Here is a 23,131-nt window from a genome sequence, read left to right on the forward strand (position 1 = left end):
AACAAGCCCTCAAAATGAACTTACTAGGAAAGATTTGCAATATCTAGGTAAAATATGTTAACTAATGAGAGTTCGAATTCTTTCACATTTAAAAGGCATGTAAGCTTTTAACCACTTATCCCTCCGGGAACTGAATTTTATCCAGGTGTACACACTTCCTTTTCACTGTAATTTCCAAAAAAGTTCACGTATCTGGAACATGGCTCTAGAATGCTTGTATTGAAACAAGAAAAATACTCTAGTTAGAAGACTGAACGTTTAGAAATCTCTTCAGTTTTGAGCATGTGACATGAAAAACTTTGGCCAGAATTGCCAAAAACTGTTTTTTCTTAATAGTCACTTCTTTGAGTTTCAAAACAAAACATATTAAATCAAGATTCATATCTGCACGATCCAATATAATAGCCACTAGTCGCATAGGTTAATTTTAAATTGATTCAAATTAAAAATTCAGTTCCTCAGTTGCGTGATCCAAAAGCTCTCCAGCCACATATAGCCAGTGGCTACCCTACTGGACACACAGATACTGAACATTTCCATCAGCACAGAAAGCTCTGTTGGAGACCATGCTCTAGATGGACAAACAGGATTTTCCCTTAAAAGGAAATTTTTAAAATTTAATAAGCATTCAGATAGACTTTTAAAACTCCATTAGCAGACTATATTTGACAAGTAATGAAACTGTGCAGAAATGGTTGCACCCCACATTTTGCTCACAGCTGCCATTAGTGCTGCCTATGACTTTTAAATCAATGGTGGAATTATTGTTTCAATTATTATTATCTAACTATATAAAAAGGAAACCTCAGCATTGTTAATTCAATCCTTTTGCCAAGATTTTGATGAAAAATACAGCAGATGGATCTCTCCCTTATCTCTCCATATGGCAGAAGAAACACTACAAATACTCTTTGGCCTATTAAGAAATCGTTTCTTCCCCCCTTACCCAAGAATTGACTGGGTGTAAAGTTTACTATCCAGAGTCTCCTGGCAGCATTTCAGATCTGCTCACACCCAGGCCACCCATCAGATGGAAGTGTCAGCATAGTTCCCAAGGTTAATGTATAGTGAATTGTTACAAATCTGCTGGGCAAAGAAGGGCTTGGTAATTGCCCAGGGTTCAGAGCCATCTCTACCCAGTAAGGTCACAGATCTCCATTCTATCGTTTCCTCAGAGCACTTGATCTGACAGCACCACTCTGCTACTCTTTGGAAGCTGATTATAAAGCTCAGAGAGGTGGTGATATGGAAGATGCAGCCGAAATCAGGCCATAAGTTCCCAGCTGTCCTGACCAGCACTACAGAAGGCTGCTCTTCAAACATCTCCTTGCATTCAGCTTTTTTTTTTTTGATAGAAAATTTGGCAACCCAAAAATAGAATAATGAAAGCCAAATACAGACATGGCAGGGGAGTTGTTTAAGAAATGGAGCTATGATATTAAAGATTTCATTTCTATGACACTTTCACTGGACACATTCTTCTTTGCTTTAGCATACAGTTAATGCATCGTGAACGTATGTATACATACATTTTGCTGTTAGGAAACACATTTTATGTCTTGTAGCCTTTGGGTATGGTTACTGGTACATTCTCCAATAACTAACTGCCCTCAAGAAAAAAAAAATCACAAAAGGATGTGATGTAAGAGGCTTGAAATTGCAGCTATATTATTATAAGTTACTAGCACAGACCTGCTATTACACAACATAAAGAGTGAAAAGTGTACTTTCTCAATTTCTGTTCAAAGCAATGTTTAGATAGCAATAACAATGCATATATTCCTCTGACATACACTGGAATACAAAACAAAAAATAGTCAAAAGGCTTCTCTCAGATGCTTGAAACGTAAACCCCTTACAAGCTCAACTCTTCCGAACCCACCAACGCCCAGTGTTGTGATAATCTCAAGGTTCTGGAATGGGGATGATGAGGAAAATCTGGCCACTTTCTCCTTCAGCTGAATCATCTCCAAAGAGAGTGCTTTGGACAGCTTCCAGCTAGACATGGATCTCCTGTAGGAGATAAGAGAAACTTTACATACGCTCCCTTGGGCAAGCAGGGGTCACGGCACACATAAATTCCACCCTCACAACAGTCTTATTTCTGCCAGTAATTACTGCCCATAGTTACCATAGAGCTTATCTCAACTTTTATAGGGTCAGATTCAGTTACATCTGGGGAGAAAAACAATAGACTATACAAATAAAAAACAGATATACTCACACACAATAAAAAATAGACAAAAGTCAAACTGAATCAATGAGAGGTAAAAACAGGTGAATTGTGTGGTATTTGAAATACATCTCAATAAAGCTGTTTAAAAAACAAAGAATCAGTGAGAGGAAATAAAACCAGAAAAGAGAGTCACTTCCTTTGATTCCACACTGAGAATCTTTGCCATATTTTGCTATTTTTGTCAGATCTTGAAGATTTCTCTGGCTGAACCAGAATAACTGCTTTGTGAAACATGAAAAATACAGTTCATATTTTATGTCTAAGTATTGTTACTTGGAAATACTCAATTCTCTTTTAATTAGAGTTTACTGTTCTGGGTTACGTATTTATAAATTGTTCTCACTACAAAAGGCCTTTGGCATAAAAACTGCAAGTATACTCCCTGCAAGAAAAAAAAACATAAACAAACTTATGCAGTCCTGACTGAATGCTCTAATATAACTCAAAGGTCAGTCTTCTAGAACTTTTGACTCTTCAATTGTAATGGTACTATCTGGTGAATATATGTTTAAGTATTCATTCTACAAAATGTTTTAGCAAAGGATTTTCAAATAACTTTAATTTCTCAAAGTATTGTTTCTATTAAACAAAAAACCATTTTCATCAGTATTACTACATTTAGAACCCAAAACACAACACCATGGCAATAGCTCCCTTATATTTTGAAATAACCCAGACTCTAGCCCTAGCTCTTTACCTGGAATCAGAATGAATGGGCTACGCTATGCCTTGGTATTCCTGTTTGATTTCCATGGGCAAGAGAGCCTTCCTTTCTGAATTAATGTCCTTTTGAACTAAGTCACCAGTCAATGTAAAGAATCCCTTTCCCAAGGTTTTCTATCAGGAAATTTCTTCCTAACATTACTACCCATCACTGAAAATAAGAAACTATTTATTGACTGAAATAATAGCCATACTATTATTATCCTGGTAGAGGATACCAGGCAAATGGTATCCTCTTTGTGGAAGAACAATTTAAAAGAACTCCCCCAAATTTTCTAATGGCAACACACTAAAAGTTACGCCACAGCAAACCACACCCTTCAGTCCCCTTCTTTATCAACTGCCACATCCGGCTTAGGAAAATATTCCTCCACTTACTTCGCATGTCTTTTTTCATCATCACGATTCAGGTTTGCCACATACCCTTCAAGGTATTTTTGGAGTTCTTCAAAAGTCCCGACTGTTTGGTTGAATGTTCTAAATGAATAAAATAAGATAAAATAAAAAGCTCAGCGCTGAGAGTTACCATTGCAACTTGCCATTCTTCTTAAGCTCATAAAAGACTATTTGTATGGTTATTCACAGCTTTGCAAATTGTTTTTCAATAATTTATGTTACATTAAAATTGCTGTCACATGTAGAATAGTTATTGGAAGCTATATAATTGATCCTTTGAGTTTCTGAAATCAAAGAGGCTATCAATGAGAAGAGACACCATTTCTGTAATCTTCCCCCTTGTGGTTCAGGTTTACCAATATTGTTCTTTTTTTTTTTTTTTTAAAGAAGACAGTGAAAAGGAAATAGGCTACATGATCTGTTTACTGAATCAACAGGTTACATGGGTTCCAGATTTTTCTAACTTTGCTTAACCAAATTAATTAAGCTATTTATTTTTAAAGTCAAGGATACAATTTATCTCTTCTTTGTCCGTAGATAATACTACTCATTTCACATTCCTTCATAATTAAATCCAAATCGTTTACCTTAACTTAGTAGTTCCCTGTCTGAGGCTCAGCCAGCATCTTCCCGTTACCTCCCTCACCCTCACGGATCACAGGCTTGTTACGTGTCCCAACTAATCTGCCTGTCCCCGGTCCCTTATCTCTTGGAATTCTTACATAGGGCACTGCCCATGAGAAAAAAAGAATCCCCTTCCTCACCAAACAAACCTATTTTCTGGATTATCCTTCCAATGCTTCCCGCACCCCACACTTGACAGTCTACCTGGATTCGTGATTTTCAGGGTAGTTCTCTTCCCTACTACAAAACAGTATCCTTCTAGAAACCATGCTTTAATCACCTCAGTAAATCTTAAGCTCCTGGACATAAAGAAATGAAAGGAATGAAAATTTACCTCAAAACACCTAAAACTGAAACCAATAAGCCAGAATTCACCTCATTAGTGTACTGTTGCCACTTACTGCCTGCCTAGCCCTGAAGACCTCTACCCACATTTAACTGACCACCAACATACACTTACATTATTAAGTATACCTTATGCACTGTGCTGGGTATTTTCCATTTCCCCCTTCAGATCTACTCTGCACTCTTTTCTGCCCTGCTCTGTGGACCGTCCTTTGCTGACTGTACAGTAGTGAGAAACAAAAGAGTATTGCCATGCAATTTCAAATTCCCAATGGTTGAAATTTTCAAGTAAAAGGAAATACTTCTTGTACTTTGCTTTTTTTTTTGCGGGGGGGGTCTCTTTTATTTTTCTGTTTTTATTTATTTTTTTAACATCTTTATTGGAGTATAATTGCTTTACAATGTTGTGTTAGTTTCTGCTGTATAACAAAGTGAATCAGCTATAGGTATACATATATCCCCATATCCCCTCCCTCTTGCGTCTCCCTCCCACCCTCCCTATCCCATTGATTTTATTTATTCTACATGTCACCATTATCTTGCTTGCTATGAAACTAATTGAAGTATTGTTGTAAAGAAATTTGATTTTTTAAATGTGACACTGGTGTCACAGGTCTATAGAAATTCTCCACAAACTAAAGTTTAAACGGCTACAACATTCTAGCTGTAACATTCAAGTATGCATTTTTTAAATGATGAATTAGGAAAGAAGAAATAAAGAGCCATAGGCTTTCAGCCACTATATTTCATTGCAAGGATGGTGTCCTTTATTCAGCCAACATCTGGATCGCTTCCTGTTATGCCAAGGACTATGTCAAATGCTGGCACAGCAACAGCAGCGAACAAAGTAAATGTTTCTGTCCTCATGAAGAAATAGAAGAGTGGGAAGACAGATGTTAAATAAAGCAATCAAATAAAGTGTGAACAATGATGTAAGGGTACTATGGGAGAATTATTACGGGATCTTAATCTAGCTTTATAAGGGATAGCTACGATGATCATATAATTTATCATTCAAACTGAATGCTTTCCAGAGTGAAGGGGCGTGCCAATCATAAACATGTTGGAATAACCAGAACTGTCCCAGGAAATCCAGGTGGTAGGTCAACCCAGTCATACCTGATATTCAGTTTCTCTTATGCACAGAATAAATTCATGTAACTTTTAATGTCTCATTGTGTCTAACAGGACAGTACTCTCTATGTTATAAGAATCTCAACTATGCACATGTAAATTAAGCGTTTTAAAATTATAAACTTCCAAATAATTTATAAACTCTATAAAAACCATTGCATGCTTTACATGGATTATGAATCCATGAGATATTGTATAAATATTTGGTTATGTGATTATAATAAAGAAAAGGGGGAGGAGTTCTTCCTTTCTATCCTGTTTTTAGTCCTTGCATTTTGGAGCAATTTATAAGATTTTACCACACCGCTAATGCTATTTAGTGCATGCATATATTTTTAAGGAACTCATATACAAAACAATGCATTGTCAGGGCAATACCATATCAATATATTTTCCATTTGAGAGCTGCCACCAAAGATTACCTTCATCTGAACATGATTTGCACTTCCTAGCCCTATGCCTTTGTTTTTAAGGTTTACTTCACCTGGAGAGATTTCCACATTTCCTCTTTGCCTAGAAAACTCCTGTGAATTTTAAGCCCCATTTCCACACTTAAACAATAAAGTAAAACTTTTCCCACTTCACAGTATTGGGATTGCTTCCCTTCTGAACACATGCTATGGGAATCAAATGGCATGGTGGAAAGACTGCTGAAAGGCACTGGAAGACCTGGGCAGAAGCCCCTGTTCCATCACAGATGACACTGTTGGGGCAATTTTTTTTTTTTTTTTTTTTTTTTTTGCGGGTACACGGGCCTCTCACGCTGTCATGGCCTCTCGGCTCCGGACGCGCAGGCTCAGCGGCCATGGCTCACGGGCCCAGCCGCTCCGCGGCATGTGGGATCTTCCTGGACCGGGGCACGAACCCGTGTCCCCTGCATCGGCAGGCGGACTCTCAACCACTGCACCACCAGGGAAGCCCGGGGGCAATTCTTTAACTGACCTGGACTTACTTTTTTTTTAATCTGTAAGGGAAAGAGTAAAGTAACTCAAAGTGATACTAAGAATTATTGTCCTATGTGTGGTGATGGATGCTAACTAGACTTATTGTAGTGACCATTTTGCAATGTATCCATATATTGGATCATTATGTTGTACACCTGACACTAATATAATGTTATGTGTCAATTATACCTCAATTAAAAAATTATAAAGAAAGAATTGGTAACTTTTTAGGCATGTTATGTTATTGTGGTCATGTATTATAAATAATACTTAGCTTTTAGAGATGCTACTAAAATTCATAGATGAAATAATTTTATGTTTGGAATTTGCTTGAAAATAGTGTGTAGAAGGCAGGGAAAGGATGGCAAAGTGGTATAAAAAAGGCTTTAATTGATAATTCTTGAGCTTGCATGATGGGGTCCATAATATCATCCTATTTTTTAATATGTTTGAAATTTTCCATAATAAAAAGATTTTGTAAAATATTCCAAAGTTCTTTCCAGCTCTAAATCTCTATGATTCTATGTTCAATAAATGTTGTATTCAATTAGCAATCATCTACATACTCTTGTGATACCTATTGTCATTTTACTATTTTTTGTTAATATTTCATGAGTATGCCCTATTTCTTTTTTTTTTTTTTTTTTTTTTTTTTTTTTTTGGGGTACGCAGGCCTCTCACTGTTGTGGCCTCTCATGTTGCGGAGTACAGGGTCGCAGGCTCAGCGGCCATGGCTCACGGGCCCAGCCACTCCGCGGCATGTGGGATCTTCCCGGACCGGGGCACGAACCCACGTCCCCTGCATCGGCAGGCAGACTCTCAAGCACTGCGCCACCAGGGAAGCCCCTGCCCTATTTCTTTTGACTATACATGGCTTTTGTCAGACAATGGCCTAGTTTTGGTATATTTGAATTTCCTTTTTTATATCTAGATAGTCAATAAATATTCAACTGATTAATGAGAGATCCAAGGAGTCAGATTCAAATTTGATTTGAAGTGAGTTAAGGACACAAAATGAAATATTCTGAGAAATAACCTCAGACATTTAGAGATTAATATTGACATACATCTTCTGCAAATTACTACAAGCATTAAACTAAAACTTCTCTGGGAATACATCTAGCTAATGAACATTTTCTATTTTGAGAGAGAGAGGTTTTTGACGGCTTAGAGCATTTTAGCAATAAATTATGAAATTGTTCACTACATTGTATGGGGAAAAATCCATGAGAGTACTAATAAGCTTATTTCTCTGTAAGATGCAGAATTTAAACCAGTCTATTGCTGATATTTATGTACAAACTCTGCACACAAAATATTTAGCCTGCCAGCATCTGCCACTGCCACAGACAGATTCAGATCAGAAGGCCCAGTTCCTTCCCATGAATTTTAATCGAATGTACTCGCAGCTGAGGATTGGCCAGCGTTTCCAAGTGCTGATGAAAGGCAAGACAGATGGGCCCTTGTAGTAACAGAAGGCCAAGTCTTCAAAGGTGGCAGTAGCCTGCATTCCCCGACAATATCAGTATACTCACTCACGATCCATAACCAGGCATGCAACATCATTTTCTTCAGCAATAATGTTAGCTGATCTGACATCTTCACTGCAGATAAAAACAGGAAAGTCAATTTTCTAGTGAGAAATTAAACATCCATTTTTATTAGGGAAATCTGCTACTGGTATGAAACACCGTCACTTAAACCTTCCCAAGATTATGCTTTTTTTAAAAAATCATAATTTATACTCTACCCCTTCCCCCAAAAAAGGATTTGAAATGTGTCCTAATAAAGGGCATGCACACAAGGAATACAGAGGAGAAGAAGCTAAATGCACTAAGAATGTAAAGGAATCAGTGAGTGCAGCTGTGCATGGAATTTCATTCTGCGCTCTGTGTCAGCCCAGATAAGATAGCCCTACTCTGATCAAACAGGAATTGCTAATTAATAAGCAGCCAAAATTGAAATGAACCGATCAAAGAAATTTATAAGAAAAACATTGAAGTAAGTAACTTCTAACAAACCAGTCAGGAATAAAACCTAAAGAAAGTGTTTTTAGTGTCCTATCACCCAGTGAATTAAAGAAATACTAAAATCTTTCATTTCATAGTCTAAGATGTACATTTTCCATTAAAATCTCTGAAATCAGAGCATGCCTTACAATTGACTATGAGTCACAGTGTAATTAATAGCACTGTCTTTCTTTCTCAGGGGTACATAATATAATAGTGCCTCTCACAATAATCCCCTTAGATACAATGAATTATAGCATATGATCTAATGACGGTAAATTTAATTACCTAATGAATACCAATGGATCAAGCACCAGGTAAAGTATTTCTTTAGAGACCTTTGTTTATGTTAGTTGTCTCCCTCTATTAGTTACAAACTAAAGACCCTGAAAGGAAGGTACATCCATATGGTACTCAGTGCTCTGAGATTTATTTAAGGTAACTTGGAACAGCAATCATATTAAGACTGCTCTAAGCAACTTCATCAAAAACAGCATTACAAAAAGTATAGTTCTTCATCTTCCTTTAGCGATGGGACAGGGAAAACCCTGGCAGCCCATCTCTCATTCCAGAGAGGTCCCCCATCCACATAGCTGGCATCCAAAAACCTTCTGACATAACCCCCAGTCCCTCCCAAGTTTACAGGATCCTTGCTAGAAGACACTGGTGAAACCTTTCAGCTTGATATGCTTTTGAGTTGGGAGCTGGGTAGTTTACACTCAACTTGCATGTGTGTAGATATCTATATGATATGATCTTGGATATGGGTAAACTATTTGCTTTGTTAGTTCAAAAAAAAAGAGGTATGGTATCCTTTCACTTGACAGGGTCATGATTTTGACTAGGAATATTCTCAGCAAACAGTGCACAGGTATTAGATGTTTACAAATACACACTGTTTCTTTCATAATAACTGTGTAAGTGCCACGGATTTATTTTTGCACATAAAATGCTGAAAGAACTCCTGGGACTATTTAATGGAAATGCATGGAAAATACACAGAATATAAGGAACATTGAGCCACAGTCAGTGGCCCTAAAAAGTGATAGCATAAAAATGCACAAAAATGTAAAAATATTTGTATCCAACTCTCCTCTTCATTGATTTTAGCTTTACATTTTAAATGCTTTGGGGAGTTGTGTCTTTATTAAATATAAATCCCCATGTTTCTCATGGGAAAACACTGTAATTGGCTGGTTGCAACATAGAGCACAAATTATTTCAGATCCAGCATAACCAGACAGCATATTTCCTTTCCAGAGCTATCTTGAGTCTATAGTCCATTTATAAATAATTTCTCTGCACTTTCAAACTTTAATAGTTTTGCTTGAAGGTATGAGAAAAATAATGTGTTAATGTTAAGAACAAATACATTGAAGTCTTGAATAATGGTATTACATGATTGCATTACATGAACAAATTCATATTGTCACAAATAAGCAAACAAATGAGGACAATTTCCCTGTTATTGAAACAAGTTCATTACCAGCTAGAAAATGGGAAATAAAAATTCAACTTGTCTTTAAATTCAATTTTTAAATTGTTTACAAAATAGCCATAACTTACTAGGATTAAGTTTAGTTTTCTTTAAAAAATAAGAGCTTTATGATTTTTAAAGAATCAAATTTGTCTTCAGGTAATATATGAACACTTTTTCTTTGCTCTGTACTTAATGTAATCCTGACATGTAAATCAGCAGAACTAGGGCTTCACAGACAAAAATTAAAAAGGAAGAAAAATAAGCAGACACACTACTCATTTTTATAAGCATAAATATGGAATAAAAAGCATTTAGTAATAACATAAATTTTAAATTCTTTCTTAATTAATTTCAAGTATTCATTTAAAAACATATGTAACTCCAAAAAAGAGTGTGTTGCTCAAAATTCTAGCTTGAATTTTTATAAAGTTATTTATATTTAAGAAAAGTTTTCTTTAGACTTGAAGTTGTTTTCTGAGTTCCAGGAAGCACATAGTGTCTCCTGAGCAATTTGATTAATCTTTACAAATGTTTCTTCCATAACTTAGATCAACAGTAAATAAACTCATATCTCAAAAGGCCTAAGGTTCAGGTAGAAATGTCAAACACACTATTTTGAGTTGTTTCTAAAGCTTGCAAAATGTGCCAATAAAAATTCTTAAGAAAATATTACCTTTGACATAATGATTTAAAAACACAAAAAATATGTGAAGTTATTATTTGATCATTTCTTAAAGGGTAAAACAGGACAATATTTCAAACCTTGAAAATATAAAAACTCATTCTTATGGGAAAATTTAAAATTTCATGCCTTTAATTTCTTTCTCTTTTAAACTAAAAATTCTAAGAGAAGACCAATTTTATTTTCACTAGTAGACAAGACTTTCTAAATTATTTCCCATGCAAAATTAGTATACTTATTTCCTGCTTAACAATGAATTTTTTAGAATTTGTTTAAAAATTTGTTTATTTCCTGGATAATGGCTGCCATTAATTTGGTAGCTCAGTTTGACAACTCTCAGTGGGTAGGTGCACATGCAAAACAACCAAAGAATTATTTAAGTATGGAATATAAATTCATGGATTCACCTGATAAGAGCTTTTTCTCCAAAATATTCTCCTTTCTGCAGAGTTTTTATCAGTTGTGGTTGATCATGGCCCTCAGTACTCTGGGTGACTTTTACCTAAATGATGTCAAATAATTTAAGAAGAGAGAGAGAGAGAAGAAAATAAGGAAAATCTGAACACATATCCATTCAACCAGACCCGCCTGTTCTGTATAAACTTGACTCAATAAGGAAAAATCAAAGCCTTTGCTTTAATTTTGCAGTAATTATGACAATCTAACTATAGTCACCTCATTTGGATGGACTAGAAAATCCTGTGATTGAACACAATCCACCTTTTATAAGAGGAAGCTTCTCCATACAAACCTCACGACTCAAAGTTATAATTTTTTACATGAATCCAGTTATTCCTTCCTAAGGATGCTCAAAGCAAATAATAATAGTCCTGTGGGAACTTTATTTTTTCAAAAAGCCAAATGGAGTTGACAAATCAATCACGAATTGATCCCTTGATACTCTGAGTATCAAGAGTTCTAAATCTCATGTCCATGACTGACTTGTTGATTCCTGTGTACCCTCTAAAACTGAATGCAAAATGTGGATATAGAGGAGGGTCCGCAACTTTCATGACAGTCCCAATGCGATCCACAGCCCAGGAAGGTTCAAGAACCCCCATAGCAGAGCCAAACAAAAACTTCAATATTCCTTTTTGTGGCTAGAATTATTCCAGTTCAACATGGTAAGAAGGACTGCATCATTCTGATTAGAAATTCTGGTTAGCACTTATGGAAATCACAATAAATTTAAAAATTTTTTAATGATAAATGCAATTTGTTTATTAACCAGGATTCTTTCAAAGTATGAGGTCCAGGTTGAGGAGAAATGATAAAAAGTGGTTCTGAGTGTTGAAGAGTTTCTGAAACTATTAGGTTAAAAAATTTTTTTCCGTCACTGGGGGCCCAGTTCAAAGTTCAACCACAAAACCAGTTTACAAAGGGCAGTGTCTGATTCTCTGATGATAAACTCTTCCATGGAAGAAAGAGCATATGTGAAAATCTGACAGTTTATAGACACAGGTGCTCAAGATTTTATCCTTTCCATCAATATTCCGCAAATGCTTTTTGTCTCTGAGGAACATTGTAAAGAGTCAAGCTGGGAATAACCGGCAACATGTTATCCACTCAACATCTAGTTAAAAAAAAGATTTGTGGTCTATATTAGCGTAAAATTTTCATCAGCATCTAAATCAACTTGAGCAACTGTGTACGAACTGAAGTTCTGAGCCATATTGTTCTACAGCTTGATGCCTGATCGTTCTGTCCTCAATTGTCTAGTTCATTCTCTTCCACCTGTTGTTTGTCTTATCAGTGGGTTGGGGAAATGTTCCAGCCCTTGATCTTAGACCCCTGGGCTGAGAATCACACACTCATTGGATTATTAGAAATAATCCAGTCATTTTATACACAATGAAAGGACATCCAAAGAAAGCCAAGTGACCTGACTAAGGTCACTGAGAAATTACTAAATCAGCTGGAACCCAAGACAAGTCTCCTGTGGGCCCAAAGCCAGTGCTCAGACTGCCCCCCGTCGCTGCCCCAGGACTCTTCTGAGCAGAAGGTCCTTTAACTGCTCACTGCAGACAGAGGACTTAGGCTGCAATGCAGAACACTGCTGCATTTATGGCCAACAGATTTGATACGATTCTTTGATTTACTTTAAATAAGCTTTAACTAATAGTTACCTTTCCTTTTGCTAAAATGAAAAAGGTACTTCCTTCCTCGCCCTCTCTAATAATGTAATCTCCTTTGTCATAGTATTCCTATGGGGATGAGAGAAAAAGAAAAAGTTAGATGCAGTGGAGACATTCAGATGACACAAATGAAATAGAACTCCTGGTGTCTTAGAAATGAGCATTCCACACCTGTTTCTGTTATTTTTTTGCTCATTGTAATTGTAATCTTCTTAAGTATTGTAGTCTTAAACCATGAAAAAGTAAGGAGACTTTGCTTGTTTATCTGCATTTATGTTTATCTTTCATGGAAAAAAAAAATCACCTGGAATACTGAATTTCAAGCATGAACACTGAAGACACAAAGAAACGAGAGCAAGGCAATTATCACCGATCCGCAGGTGGGCTTCACCCAAATAATCTAAATACAAACGGTTCAGTGATCTGCAACAGTCTGAAACTGGCGCTAGAGTTTAGAAAGAGGACAAATATTATCTAATAAATTGAAAATATTATCCTCAATGGATATGAGGAATATCAGCCTCAATTCCTAATTTCTTTCGGAGCAAAGGTTGGGAAAATTCTACATACACAGTAAGGAGCTCTTTCATATGGATTCTTTCCAAAGATTTATCATCATGAAAGGTTGACATTAGAATTTTTACATGTAAATTCTGTTTTTCAACAAAGTTTAACCTCATGAAATCCTAAACTGTCACTTATTTCTTTGTTTCCCTCATATAGGTGAGTGTAATCAGAGAATTCTTGTCAGGGAAAAGTAATTCTTCCACCTGCCAGACCAAAAAAGTAATTCAGTGTCTTAGAAAATAAAAGATGGATTAAACTTTCCATCCCTACTTTGCTTTAATTTGATATTGCCACAAAGTCATGAACTAAAATGGATCTCTTAATTATTTACACAAATAAAAATGGGCTTGTTTAATTTTCGTAAAAGGCAAAAAGAACAACACAATAGCTCTCTCTTATTTTTATTTTAGACTTGAAAATAAAATCCAAACAAACTACTTTTGTGTCTGCTATAGTTCAGTATCTTTTTTGGTCATTTACTCTTAAAACATATTTACATTAATGGAATAAACATTACTCCTAATACTAATAAACTTACCTTTTATTTACATAGCACTATGTACATTTTACAAGGCATTCAACATCTCATGGAAGGAAGCAGGGGAAAAGGCACTTTGAAGCCACAGAACTCTAGATTCAAATCTCAGTTCTGCTTTGAATTTCACTTTCATCAATCCAGAAAATTCAAATAAGAACATTTATACTCAAAGATTGAGAGAAGATAAGCACATTAGTTTTCTATTGCTGCTGTAACAAATAACCACACACACTTAGTGGCTTGAAACTACCCCCATTTATTATCTGAGTTTCTGTGGGACAGAGAGTCCAGGCACGGTGTGGTTCACCTGAATTTCTCTGTTCAGGGTCTCTTGAGGCTGAAGTCAAGGTGTCAGTAGGGCTGTGTTCCTTTCTGGAGGCTCCGGGGGAAAAACTGCTTTCAAGTGTAATCAGGTTGTTTGGCAGAATTCAGTTCCTTGCGGTTGTAGGATAAAGTCCCATTTCCCTGATGGCTGTGAGCTGGGGGCTGCCCCCTTAGCTCCCAGAGACTTCTCTCCTGTCCTTGCACAGAGCCCCCGATATTTCAGAACCAGTAAGTGCACATGAAATTCTTCATACACTTGGAATCTCTCTGACTTCCACTTCGGCTGCATCTCTCTGATTCCAGCCAGAGAAAATTCTCTGCTTTTAAGGGCCCATGTAATAATACTTGACCCACCTAGATAGTCCAAGATAATCTCCCTTATTTTAAGGTCCCAAACCTTAATTACATCTGCAAAGTTCCTTTTGCCATGTAACATAACGTATTTATGCATTCCAGGGTTTAGGATGTGGATACTTTGGAGGGGGTCCATTTTTGCCTACCACCATAAGTCAATTAAAGACAATTTTTCATGCATTAAAAGCACCTGAAATGTAGTAAATACTCAATTAATGATTGCCATGTTAAGGGGGAGGCTGAGAACAGTTTGCTTAGATGTTACTTAAATCTTCTGGACCTCAGTTTCCTATTCTGTAAAATTAAGATGGTATGACCTACCACACTTAAGGATATGTGAGGACTAAGTGAGATAGTCACCTGGTGACTGTTAATTCCTGCGACAGAGTCTGTGAGCTGGTCATCAATGTCTTCCACAGGTAAACTGCATTCCCCAGCCTCCCTGCTGTTAACTGTGGCCATGTGGTTAACGTCCAGCTAAAAGGGTCTGAGTAGAAGCAACGTATGCCACTTCCATGCCAGGCCCATGAACCATTCCAGACACGTGCCTTCATACTTGTGCCCCATTTGTAACAGCATGTCCCAGAGAAATCCTGGGAGAGGGACCATGTGGAAGATGGCAGAGTAGCCATCAGCTTGGGTTCCTGAAGGATTCTGCATAGCCACCTAGGACCATCCTCCCTGGACTGTTATGTGAGCAAGAAACATGCTTCTGTTCTACCCGGAAAATAGTATTTTGAGTTTTTACATCACAAGCTGCTTACTCCAACTCTCTATTTTTTCTCATTATGGCTCTATCACAAACCTTCACTCGATTCAAGTGTGATCTTACCATTCAGATGACTGTGACCCGCAAAGGTTAAGTGACTGACCATGACACTACAGTGCAGGGGTCTTCATGATATAGTTAATGTTCAATTCTCTTTACTAGAACTGCTAGTGTCACGGTGGACGTTCCTGTTTCAGGCGGTCTCAGGCTCTCCTGTTCCTATGTCAATCTCAGTCCCCATTACCCAGACAGAGCAGAAGGAATCTGGAGAATTTTTGAACTGCTTATAGGCTGTTCTTCAGTTATTATACAGCCTCTGGTCTGTGCAAATGTGCAGCTTTAATTTCTGTCAGTCGGATAAGCCAAAAGGCAGAAGCTGGAAATGGAACACTGAGAAAGCGCTTTGTTGTTTCTTAAGGGGCAAGCTTCCTAGTGGTATTTTTCCCAGGGATGAGTCTTTGTCACCCAAAACCATGGGAGGAAGATAAATAATACCTCCCAGTGTGTTGACAGTAACTTCATAGATCAGAAAAAGCTGTGGATGTAAATCAGACCAAAAATATATAGTGGTAAGTACTGGCTACGATGCCACATTAACCAGTGTTTGTCAACTGGGGAGTGCAGCCAGTCTAGCCAGGGTGATCACCAAGACCAAAAAGAGAACTTCAAACAGTGTGGTTTATTGTCCTGTGGTTACATTGCAAAGGGGTCCCTTAGAGGACCAAGAAGCCATAGACCCTACCCTGTGAGGCGATGGTTTTCAAGCAGTTTTTACCCTGACCTACAGTAAGAAACATATTTTACATGTACACCCACATACACACATGTGACCATGCACACACACATTTGTATAAATCTGAAACATATATGAACAACACTTATGCTTACTACCCTGATATATTTTTAAAGTGTTCCTCTAAATTGATTTTATGACCTACTAATGAGTCTGAAAAAGATGATTTAAAAGAAGATATCTAGAAACACTGAGAGTAGGTACTTAGTATATGGCCAAAAGGAAACTTAGGAAATCAATTCCAGGGCAGACTGAGAAATAGAGGTTAAAAGTAAACCATACACTAGAAAAAAAAGAAGAAGAAAACCATACATCAGAAACTGCTAAAGATGGAAAGAGTTTTTCACGTAAAGAAAATGCTCATTCTGTGATAGCTAGCAAAATGATAGATAGAGCCTGAGTGCCTGTAAATAGAATATATGAAACCAGAATTAAAATCTAAGGTGATGGAGGACAAAGACAAAGAAGCAAGCTTATGATTTCCTTAGTTTCCTTAGTGTGTGCCTAGAAATCTTCATCACAAAGAAGAATTGATGATACACAGTCAGATGTATGATCACACACACACACACACACACACACACACACACACACACACACAAACCCTGCATCATGTGACCATGTCCCTAAGTTGATAGTTTAAAAAACTGTATACATTTATTGGGGTTTGCTACCAGCTATTTTTGTTTGTCCAAGTACAGTAGTTAAAACACCTTAGAAATTTTAAAGCAAACACACCTGGATTAGGTGGACCCTATCAACCATTCCAGCATAATTTAGCATCTGACTGTTTATTTCCAAGGAACCGGAGCCTACAAAATGAAAAGCAACAGAAATTCCTGCATTTGGGTGAGCCAACTGTACAGAATTTTGTAATTGAAACACTGAGACAGCCCGTACAGATGTGACCCAGCACCCCCTTATTTTATAGATGAGGTGACCCTGATGCCCACCACAATTAACTGACAGCTGCGAGGGACAGAGGCTTGACCATAAACCTTAATCTCCAGACTTTGGACTAGCTAACTTTCTAGGACACCTAGCTGCAAAATCCACAATTATCTCAACTTTCTTATGGTTCTAGATGTAACCATTAAAATGGGAAAAACCCTCTGGCTTATGCAAGTGTGGAACTATAAGAAAGGAAGACTAGACTTTAAAAAAAATGATGAAAAATGGAAAACTTGTGACTAAAGAGGCAGACTATGGCAAACCCTAAATATATGTATTCAATTCATAACTTTAAACTTTAAAAATCGTGTTGTTGGGCTTCCCGGGTGGCGCAGTGGTTGAGAGTCTGCCTGCCAATGCAGGGGACACGGGTTCGTGCCCCAGTCCGGGAAGATCCCGCATGCCGTGATGCGGCTGGGCCCGTGAGCCATGGCTGCTGGGCATGCGCACCTGCGCATCCGGTGCCTGTGCTCCGCAACGGGAGAGGCCACGACAGTGAAAGGCCCGCGTACCGCAAAAAAAAAAAAAAAGAATCGTGTTGTTAAAATGTGGATTTCTGGGTCCCTACCCCAGAGTTCCTGATTCCGTAAGTGTGAGGTAGTACCTGGAAATCTGCCTTTTAAGCAGCATCACTGGTGATCTGATCAAGGACAAGGACATTTCACATTCCCCACCCCAGTCCCACGCCCACTAGAGCTCCAGTTTCATGAAAGATGCCACGTCAGAGTGGCAGTGCAGAGGGTCACTGGGTCAAATACCAAATCTCTGTAACAAAGAGTTCCGTAACTTTTCGATCCACCACACAGTCAAATCCCAGGCTTCCCGGATCTCTCACCGAGAGTAGGAACAGAAACTCTTCCCACTCTTGTCTTCCGTACTACCCAACCGCCAGGTACAGAAGTCACATTGTCATTTTCATTATCATTAATAGTCACACTGCATTTGGAATCTGTGTCGTGCTTTAGGGTGTTCATTAGTTAACTCTTAAAGCACACCAGTGAATGTGTTGCTACTTTTCCCACCCTCTTTTTCCCGTTAGACCACGAGAAGAGGTTTAAAGGCAATGTCTGCCTCCAGAACTGAATACTTTGGGTGATTTATGCTAAAGCAAGAAATGCTGTTGGAACACTGCACATTCAGGCCACGTGGTCTAGGACTTCAACAAACTAAAGTCTTAACAAACACATCAGAACAACTGCTTGGTGATGGGAAATTCTGATACTCCCTCCCCACCCCCTGCACAAAAACTTAAAACCACCCAAAATCAACTCCTAAATAGCATGCCAGATTCAGCCTGTTTTTCTCAAAGATTATGGAGCCAGTTTGTGGGACAGCTGGCCCTGGAACTCAGCAGGTGCTCTGTCATAACTCCAATGCATTAGTGATTGGCTGTGGTCAGGACCCAGTTGGTGGGTCATTAGTCCAAGCTATGCTGGTAAATTATGTGCTTTTCTTAGTGCTAAATAGATCCCATTACTCCCTTGTTAATCACTTTCGAATTTGTGAATTTTCACACATTACAGAGACACATTTGTTTGCCAGGTATGAATAAAGAGCCCTTTATAAACCACGCTGCTGTCTGCAAATGCTAATATATAATAAAGCCTTCTAGGGTGTTTTAAAAGATGAGACTTTCAAATTCGAATTGTGTGTTAATTAATACTAGGTTGGAGCCTCCATCTATATATTCTGTAGCTATTGCCTGTGGCTACTATAAATATGTGTAATTTACCATTTATTTTTAATGATACTAAATTTTAATATTTTCTGTCAGCATGGAATTCCCCTCTGGTGAATCTACTCTATTAGTGTTATATTAAAAACAGATTTCCTCGGTTAACAAAAAAATATAGGGCCTCTCCAGCTTTAAAAAAAAAACACTCAGAAATTAGGATGAATTATTAATTTGTAACATCTGTGATTGGGTTATGTTACACTGAGAAAATCCCAAGAGATGCAGGGCAAGCAGTCCTCTTGAAAATGACTTCATATCTGAATGCTCTGGGGACACAAGGCCAGGCACTGTGTCATCATGGCCTGTCCTTGATAAACTGCTGGATGGGTTCCATGAATTGTAAATGGAAACATTACTGGTGTCACTTACACTTAAGGATAAAATGGTTGGTGCTCCCTTCTCAACAGGTATTAGTTTACATTGTATATTGAGATTGACAGAGGCATGAATCTGTCAACAATCAGTCTTGCAGGGTATTTTTTGTCTCCCACTGAGAATAGCTTTATAAAATCTTAAAGTCTACATCTGATTCCTTTACTATTCCTTACCTCCTTTAAATTCCCGAAAAGCAATTTGGTTTCAATGAAATTGACTGACACACACAAAAAAAAAGTTAGACAGAGGTTATTGACTTTGAATATTAATCTCTGAAGAGGTTTTTATATAATGAAAATTATTAGAATCCAAGGTACATATCATAAAAGCATTATTCACAAAAAGACTTGACTAGTCTTGGACAAGAACCAACCATCGGCGTGATGCCTAATACGAATTTTTGAATACGTTCCAATACGCCATTTTTCCCTAGATGTTAAAATAGGTAAAGTGCTTCTTAAGTACAGGGGTTTTTTTTTTTTGTTTTTTTTTTCTTTAAAGTCTTCATAGCCTAGAGTTTTCAAGTATGGAATGTTTCATAGCTTGATTCAGAAGCCTGTTCACAAAAGTCCCAATATACCCTTTCTCTACTCCATTACCTAATTATGCATCACTGACTCATTCATACTACGAAAACTCTGTAAGGGATTGTGATGTTAATTGCAGAAAATCAAATGCCTCTTGAGTGAGGCAGATTAGTTTTATAAAATATACTAAAAAGGTTAAAATATGTAAATCAAATGTCACTTTACACATGCAAATCCAATTTTCTTTTATATGTTTCAGAAGAGTCCCCGAACCCCACCCCAGCCCCTTAATTCAGTGTGAGTTTTCACAATAGAAAAAGGCTCCTGGTCTCTGTGGACTGGTGATCACCATCTTTTCCTGTTTAATCATTTACAGTGCTAATAATGACTAGATCATATAATCTTTTAATGAAATATAGTTTTTACTTTAAAATTTCTTACCACTTCCAAGCAGTCTATGATCTTGGTTAATTTATCTTCAGGTAAATTCTTCAGCAAGGATACACTGCAAAATTAAAAAGAAACCTTTATTTAATTATCATCATGAATTAAACTATACACCTCTACACAGATGCATGCATGCATTTAAAAAATATAATGCACTTTAATTTTTCCAAAGTAAACCTCCAAATATATCACACATAAATAACTGAATTTCAGATACACTGAAATTATATAATCACATATAACAGCAGATATTTATCACAGGTAAATAAATAAAAATAGTAAGACCCCATGAAAGGAAAAAAATCAAATTTTGTTTCTTTGGAGAAAAAAAAATTACATTTGTTGTTGGCTTACGAAGTGAATCACATCCAGAAATGTGTTCCACATCTCAATATCTCTTTTATTAGCATGGATGAGGACCTCTGCTTCCAGAGGAGAATCAGATTTTCATCTAAATCCTTGTAATTAAGTAAAGACTGAATCCAGGGGGGAATGTAGGAATTAGCATGGAAATGATCTTGATTATTAGTCATATTGTACTGTCTTTTAAAATTAATGGTAGCCAGAGGCATGTAATAGGAACATTTTTACAGATAATAATAATATACAGAGAATGACAGAATACTGAAATTGTTTGAAAAAAATTTTTTAAATTCCACTCAGGGGCTTCCCTGATGGCACAGTGGTTGAGAGTCCACCTGACGATGCAGGGGACACGGGTTCGTGCCCCGGTTCGGGAGGATCCCACATGCCGTGGAGCGGCTGGGCCCGTGAGCCATGGCCACTGAGCCTGCGCATCCGGAGCCTGTGCTCCGCTACGGGAGAGGCCACAGCAGTGAGAGGCCCGCGGACCGCAAAAAAAAAATTCCACTCAGTATGATTAACCCATCAGTATGATTAAATTGTTCTTTTAAAGAAATTCCTACTTTACCCATTTTCACTCAGGACTGTTGATATAATTTCTATAAGATAGATACTTCTTTCTTACCATCTAAAATTTGACACTCCTAAGGAAAAAATGATGCTCCTCCATAAATACATGATTGGATCTGAGTTTTGAAAAGAGAGCTCTAGACTCATTCTTGAACACAAGGACCAGGAAGCATGTAGTCAGGAGCTGGGTCTAAGAATGTCTGCATCTGAATCATTTGTAATTGCAAAACACTGGAACATGCCCAATGGGAGAGCAGATATATGAACTGTGGTCGAGTCAGATGACAGAACTCTACAACAGGAGAAATGACTGCACTAACCAAGTAGATGAACCTTAAAAAATGTATTGAGTGAAAAAACTGACTTGCAAAAATAACACCAATTTTGTAAAGTTCAAAAATAGGCTAAACCGGGGCTTCCCTGGTGGCGCAGTGGTTGAGAGTCTGCCTGCCGATGCAGGGGACACGGGTTCGTGCCCCGGTCCGGGAGAATCCCACGTGCCGCGGAGCGGCTGGGCCCGTGAGCCATGGCCGCTGAGCCTGCGCGTCCGGAGCCTGTGCTCCGCAACGGGAGAGGCCACAGCAGTGAGAGGCCCGCGAACCGCAAAAAAAAGGTTAAACCAAGCTACAGGCAGAATAATAAAGAATAGCAAGGTTACAATTACCAAACTTCAGAATACAGACTACTCCCAGGAGAGGAGGTGCCCCAAGGAAGGCTAGAAAATGACATAGGGGAGCAAATGAGAATGCCAACAACATTGCTAACCTTCTACTTAGGCTGGGCCCGTAGCTTGATGGGGCTCACTTTGTTATTATGTTATTAAAACTTACATATGTACTATGTATCATTTGATACATGTCAGATACTTCATAATAAAAAGATGTAAATGGAAAAGAGCTTACTGTATATTATGAAACAAAGAGAAATGTATTTCTCTAATGTGTCTCCTTATGGATGAAAAGGTAAAAGGGTTAACCAGAACTTTTTTCTATATAGTGGCATATAGAAGAAAAGGGAATACTTTTTGTTCCTTTGGTTTAATTAAGTAACACATGCCCGTCATGAAAGTTCTACTTTGGGTCCAAACTGGGCGCTGTAGCGTTAGAGAAAATTCTCTCCTGTAAGCCTATCACCTTTGGGGATTGTTGAGGAAATTGATATGAGAAAAAATCTTTTGTCTGTCTCCCCTCTATGAAGGCAGAGATCAGGTTTATCTTGTTCACCACTGAATCCACAATGTTTACCCCTGGCAATAATGCATGAATGAATGCATGAATGAGATACCAAAAAGAAGAAAAGGAGGGAAGGAACCTGTACTAGTAAATTCTCTGAGCTCCCTCCACTAAGGCAGAACGCACTAGACTCCAAGGGAAAACCTAGTGGCTCAGGTTTTATCTTAGACATGATGCAACCCATGGGCATCGGTTTATGTATGTATCCTTTTTTGGCCCTTGGGTAAGTACAGTTTATTAGCTTTAAATACTGACCTGCATTGCTCAGTTGCTGGATTTTGAGATTACCTACACTCAGGTAGACTCCACAATATGACGGCTAAGGCACTGATTGTCGTCTAGGTAAGGCACCTTCCTGTCATTACTGCAGCTCTCTTCCAGGAGTCATTATTGTTTCCAGGAAAGTAAATCAGCAAGCGTCCCTAAGAAAAACCTCAATGCCTGCAATGTTCTACTGATTAACAATGCCTTCATTCAATATTCACTGAGTCCTCACTATATGCTAGGCACAGCAGGGCCCTAAAATCATTGACTTTGCAGGCTAGTTATGCAAGATAAAGTCACTATACTTAAAAAGAACTTGGAATTTATTTTTGGAAACCACAGGATATTTTATTGTTATTACCACTTATCAAAGGTTACATTTCATTACAGTATGTATTGCAGTTTCAGAGACTGTCAAATCTCCCACAAAAGACACAGAAATAGTTTAAATAAGGAACTTATACTTTCCAAAAAAAATGTTTTTAATGTGTAGCTGACCTTTTCAGTTACATAGGTACTTGTTTCTCTGTAATTTGATGTGTCCAAGTTGTTGGGGGTTCAGAACAGTTGACAAAATGTGTATGTTCCAAGGATCCATATCGTGATAGCAAGCA

At 37.7% G+C, this 23,131-nt stretch overlaps 1 protein-coding gene across 2 annotated transcripts in view; it reads right to left on the reverse strand.

The window, feature by feature from the left end:
* Positions 1–23,131, reverse strand: part of PRKG2 (protein kinase cGMP-dependent 2) — an 85,099-nt gene that overhangs the window by 33,605 nt on the left and 28,363 nt on the right. The window contains exons 5-10 of one of the 2 annotated variants that reach the window (XM_024767017.1): positions 20,083–20,146; positions 12,700–12,777; positions 10,981–11,075; positions 7,938–8,006; positions 3,338–3,436; positions 1,947–2,013 (exon numbers count right to left, since the gene is read on the reverse strand). In XM_024767017.1, coding sequence (XP_024622785.1) covers positions 1,947–2,013; positions 3,338–3,436; positions 7,938–8,006; positions 10,981–11,075; positions 12,700–12,777; positions 20,083–20,146 — 472 coding nt within the window. Of the gene's footprint in view, positions 1–1,859; positions 2,014–3,337; positions 3,437–7,937; positions 8,007–10,980; positions 11,076–12,699; positions 12,778–20,082; positions 20,147–23,131 lie in introns of both variants that reach the window. The other variant, XM_024767010.1, reaches the window with a different exon arrangement.

This window comes from Neophocaena asiaeorientalis, unplaced genomic scaffold (genome assembly GCF_003031525.2).
Source record: "Neophocaena asiaeorientalis asiaeorientalis breed wild unplaced genomic scaffold, Neophocaena_asiaeorientalis_V1.1 scaffold848, whole genome shotgun sequence".
Classification (NCBI taxonomy): Eukaryota; Metazoa; Chordata; class Mammalia; order Artiodactyla; family Phocoenidae; genus Neophocaena; species Neophocaena asiaeorientalis.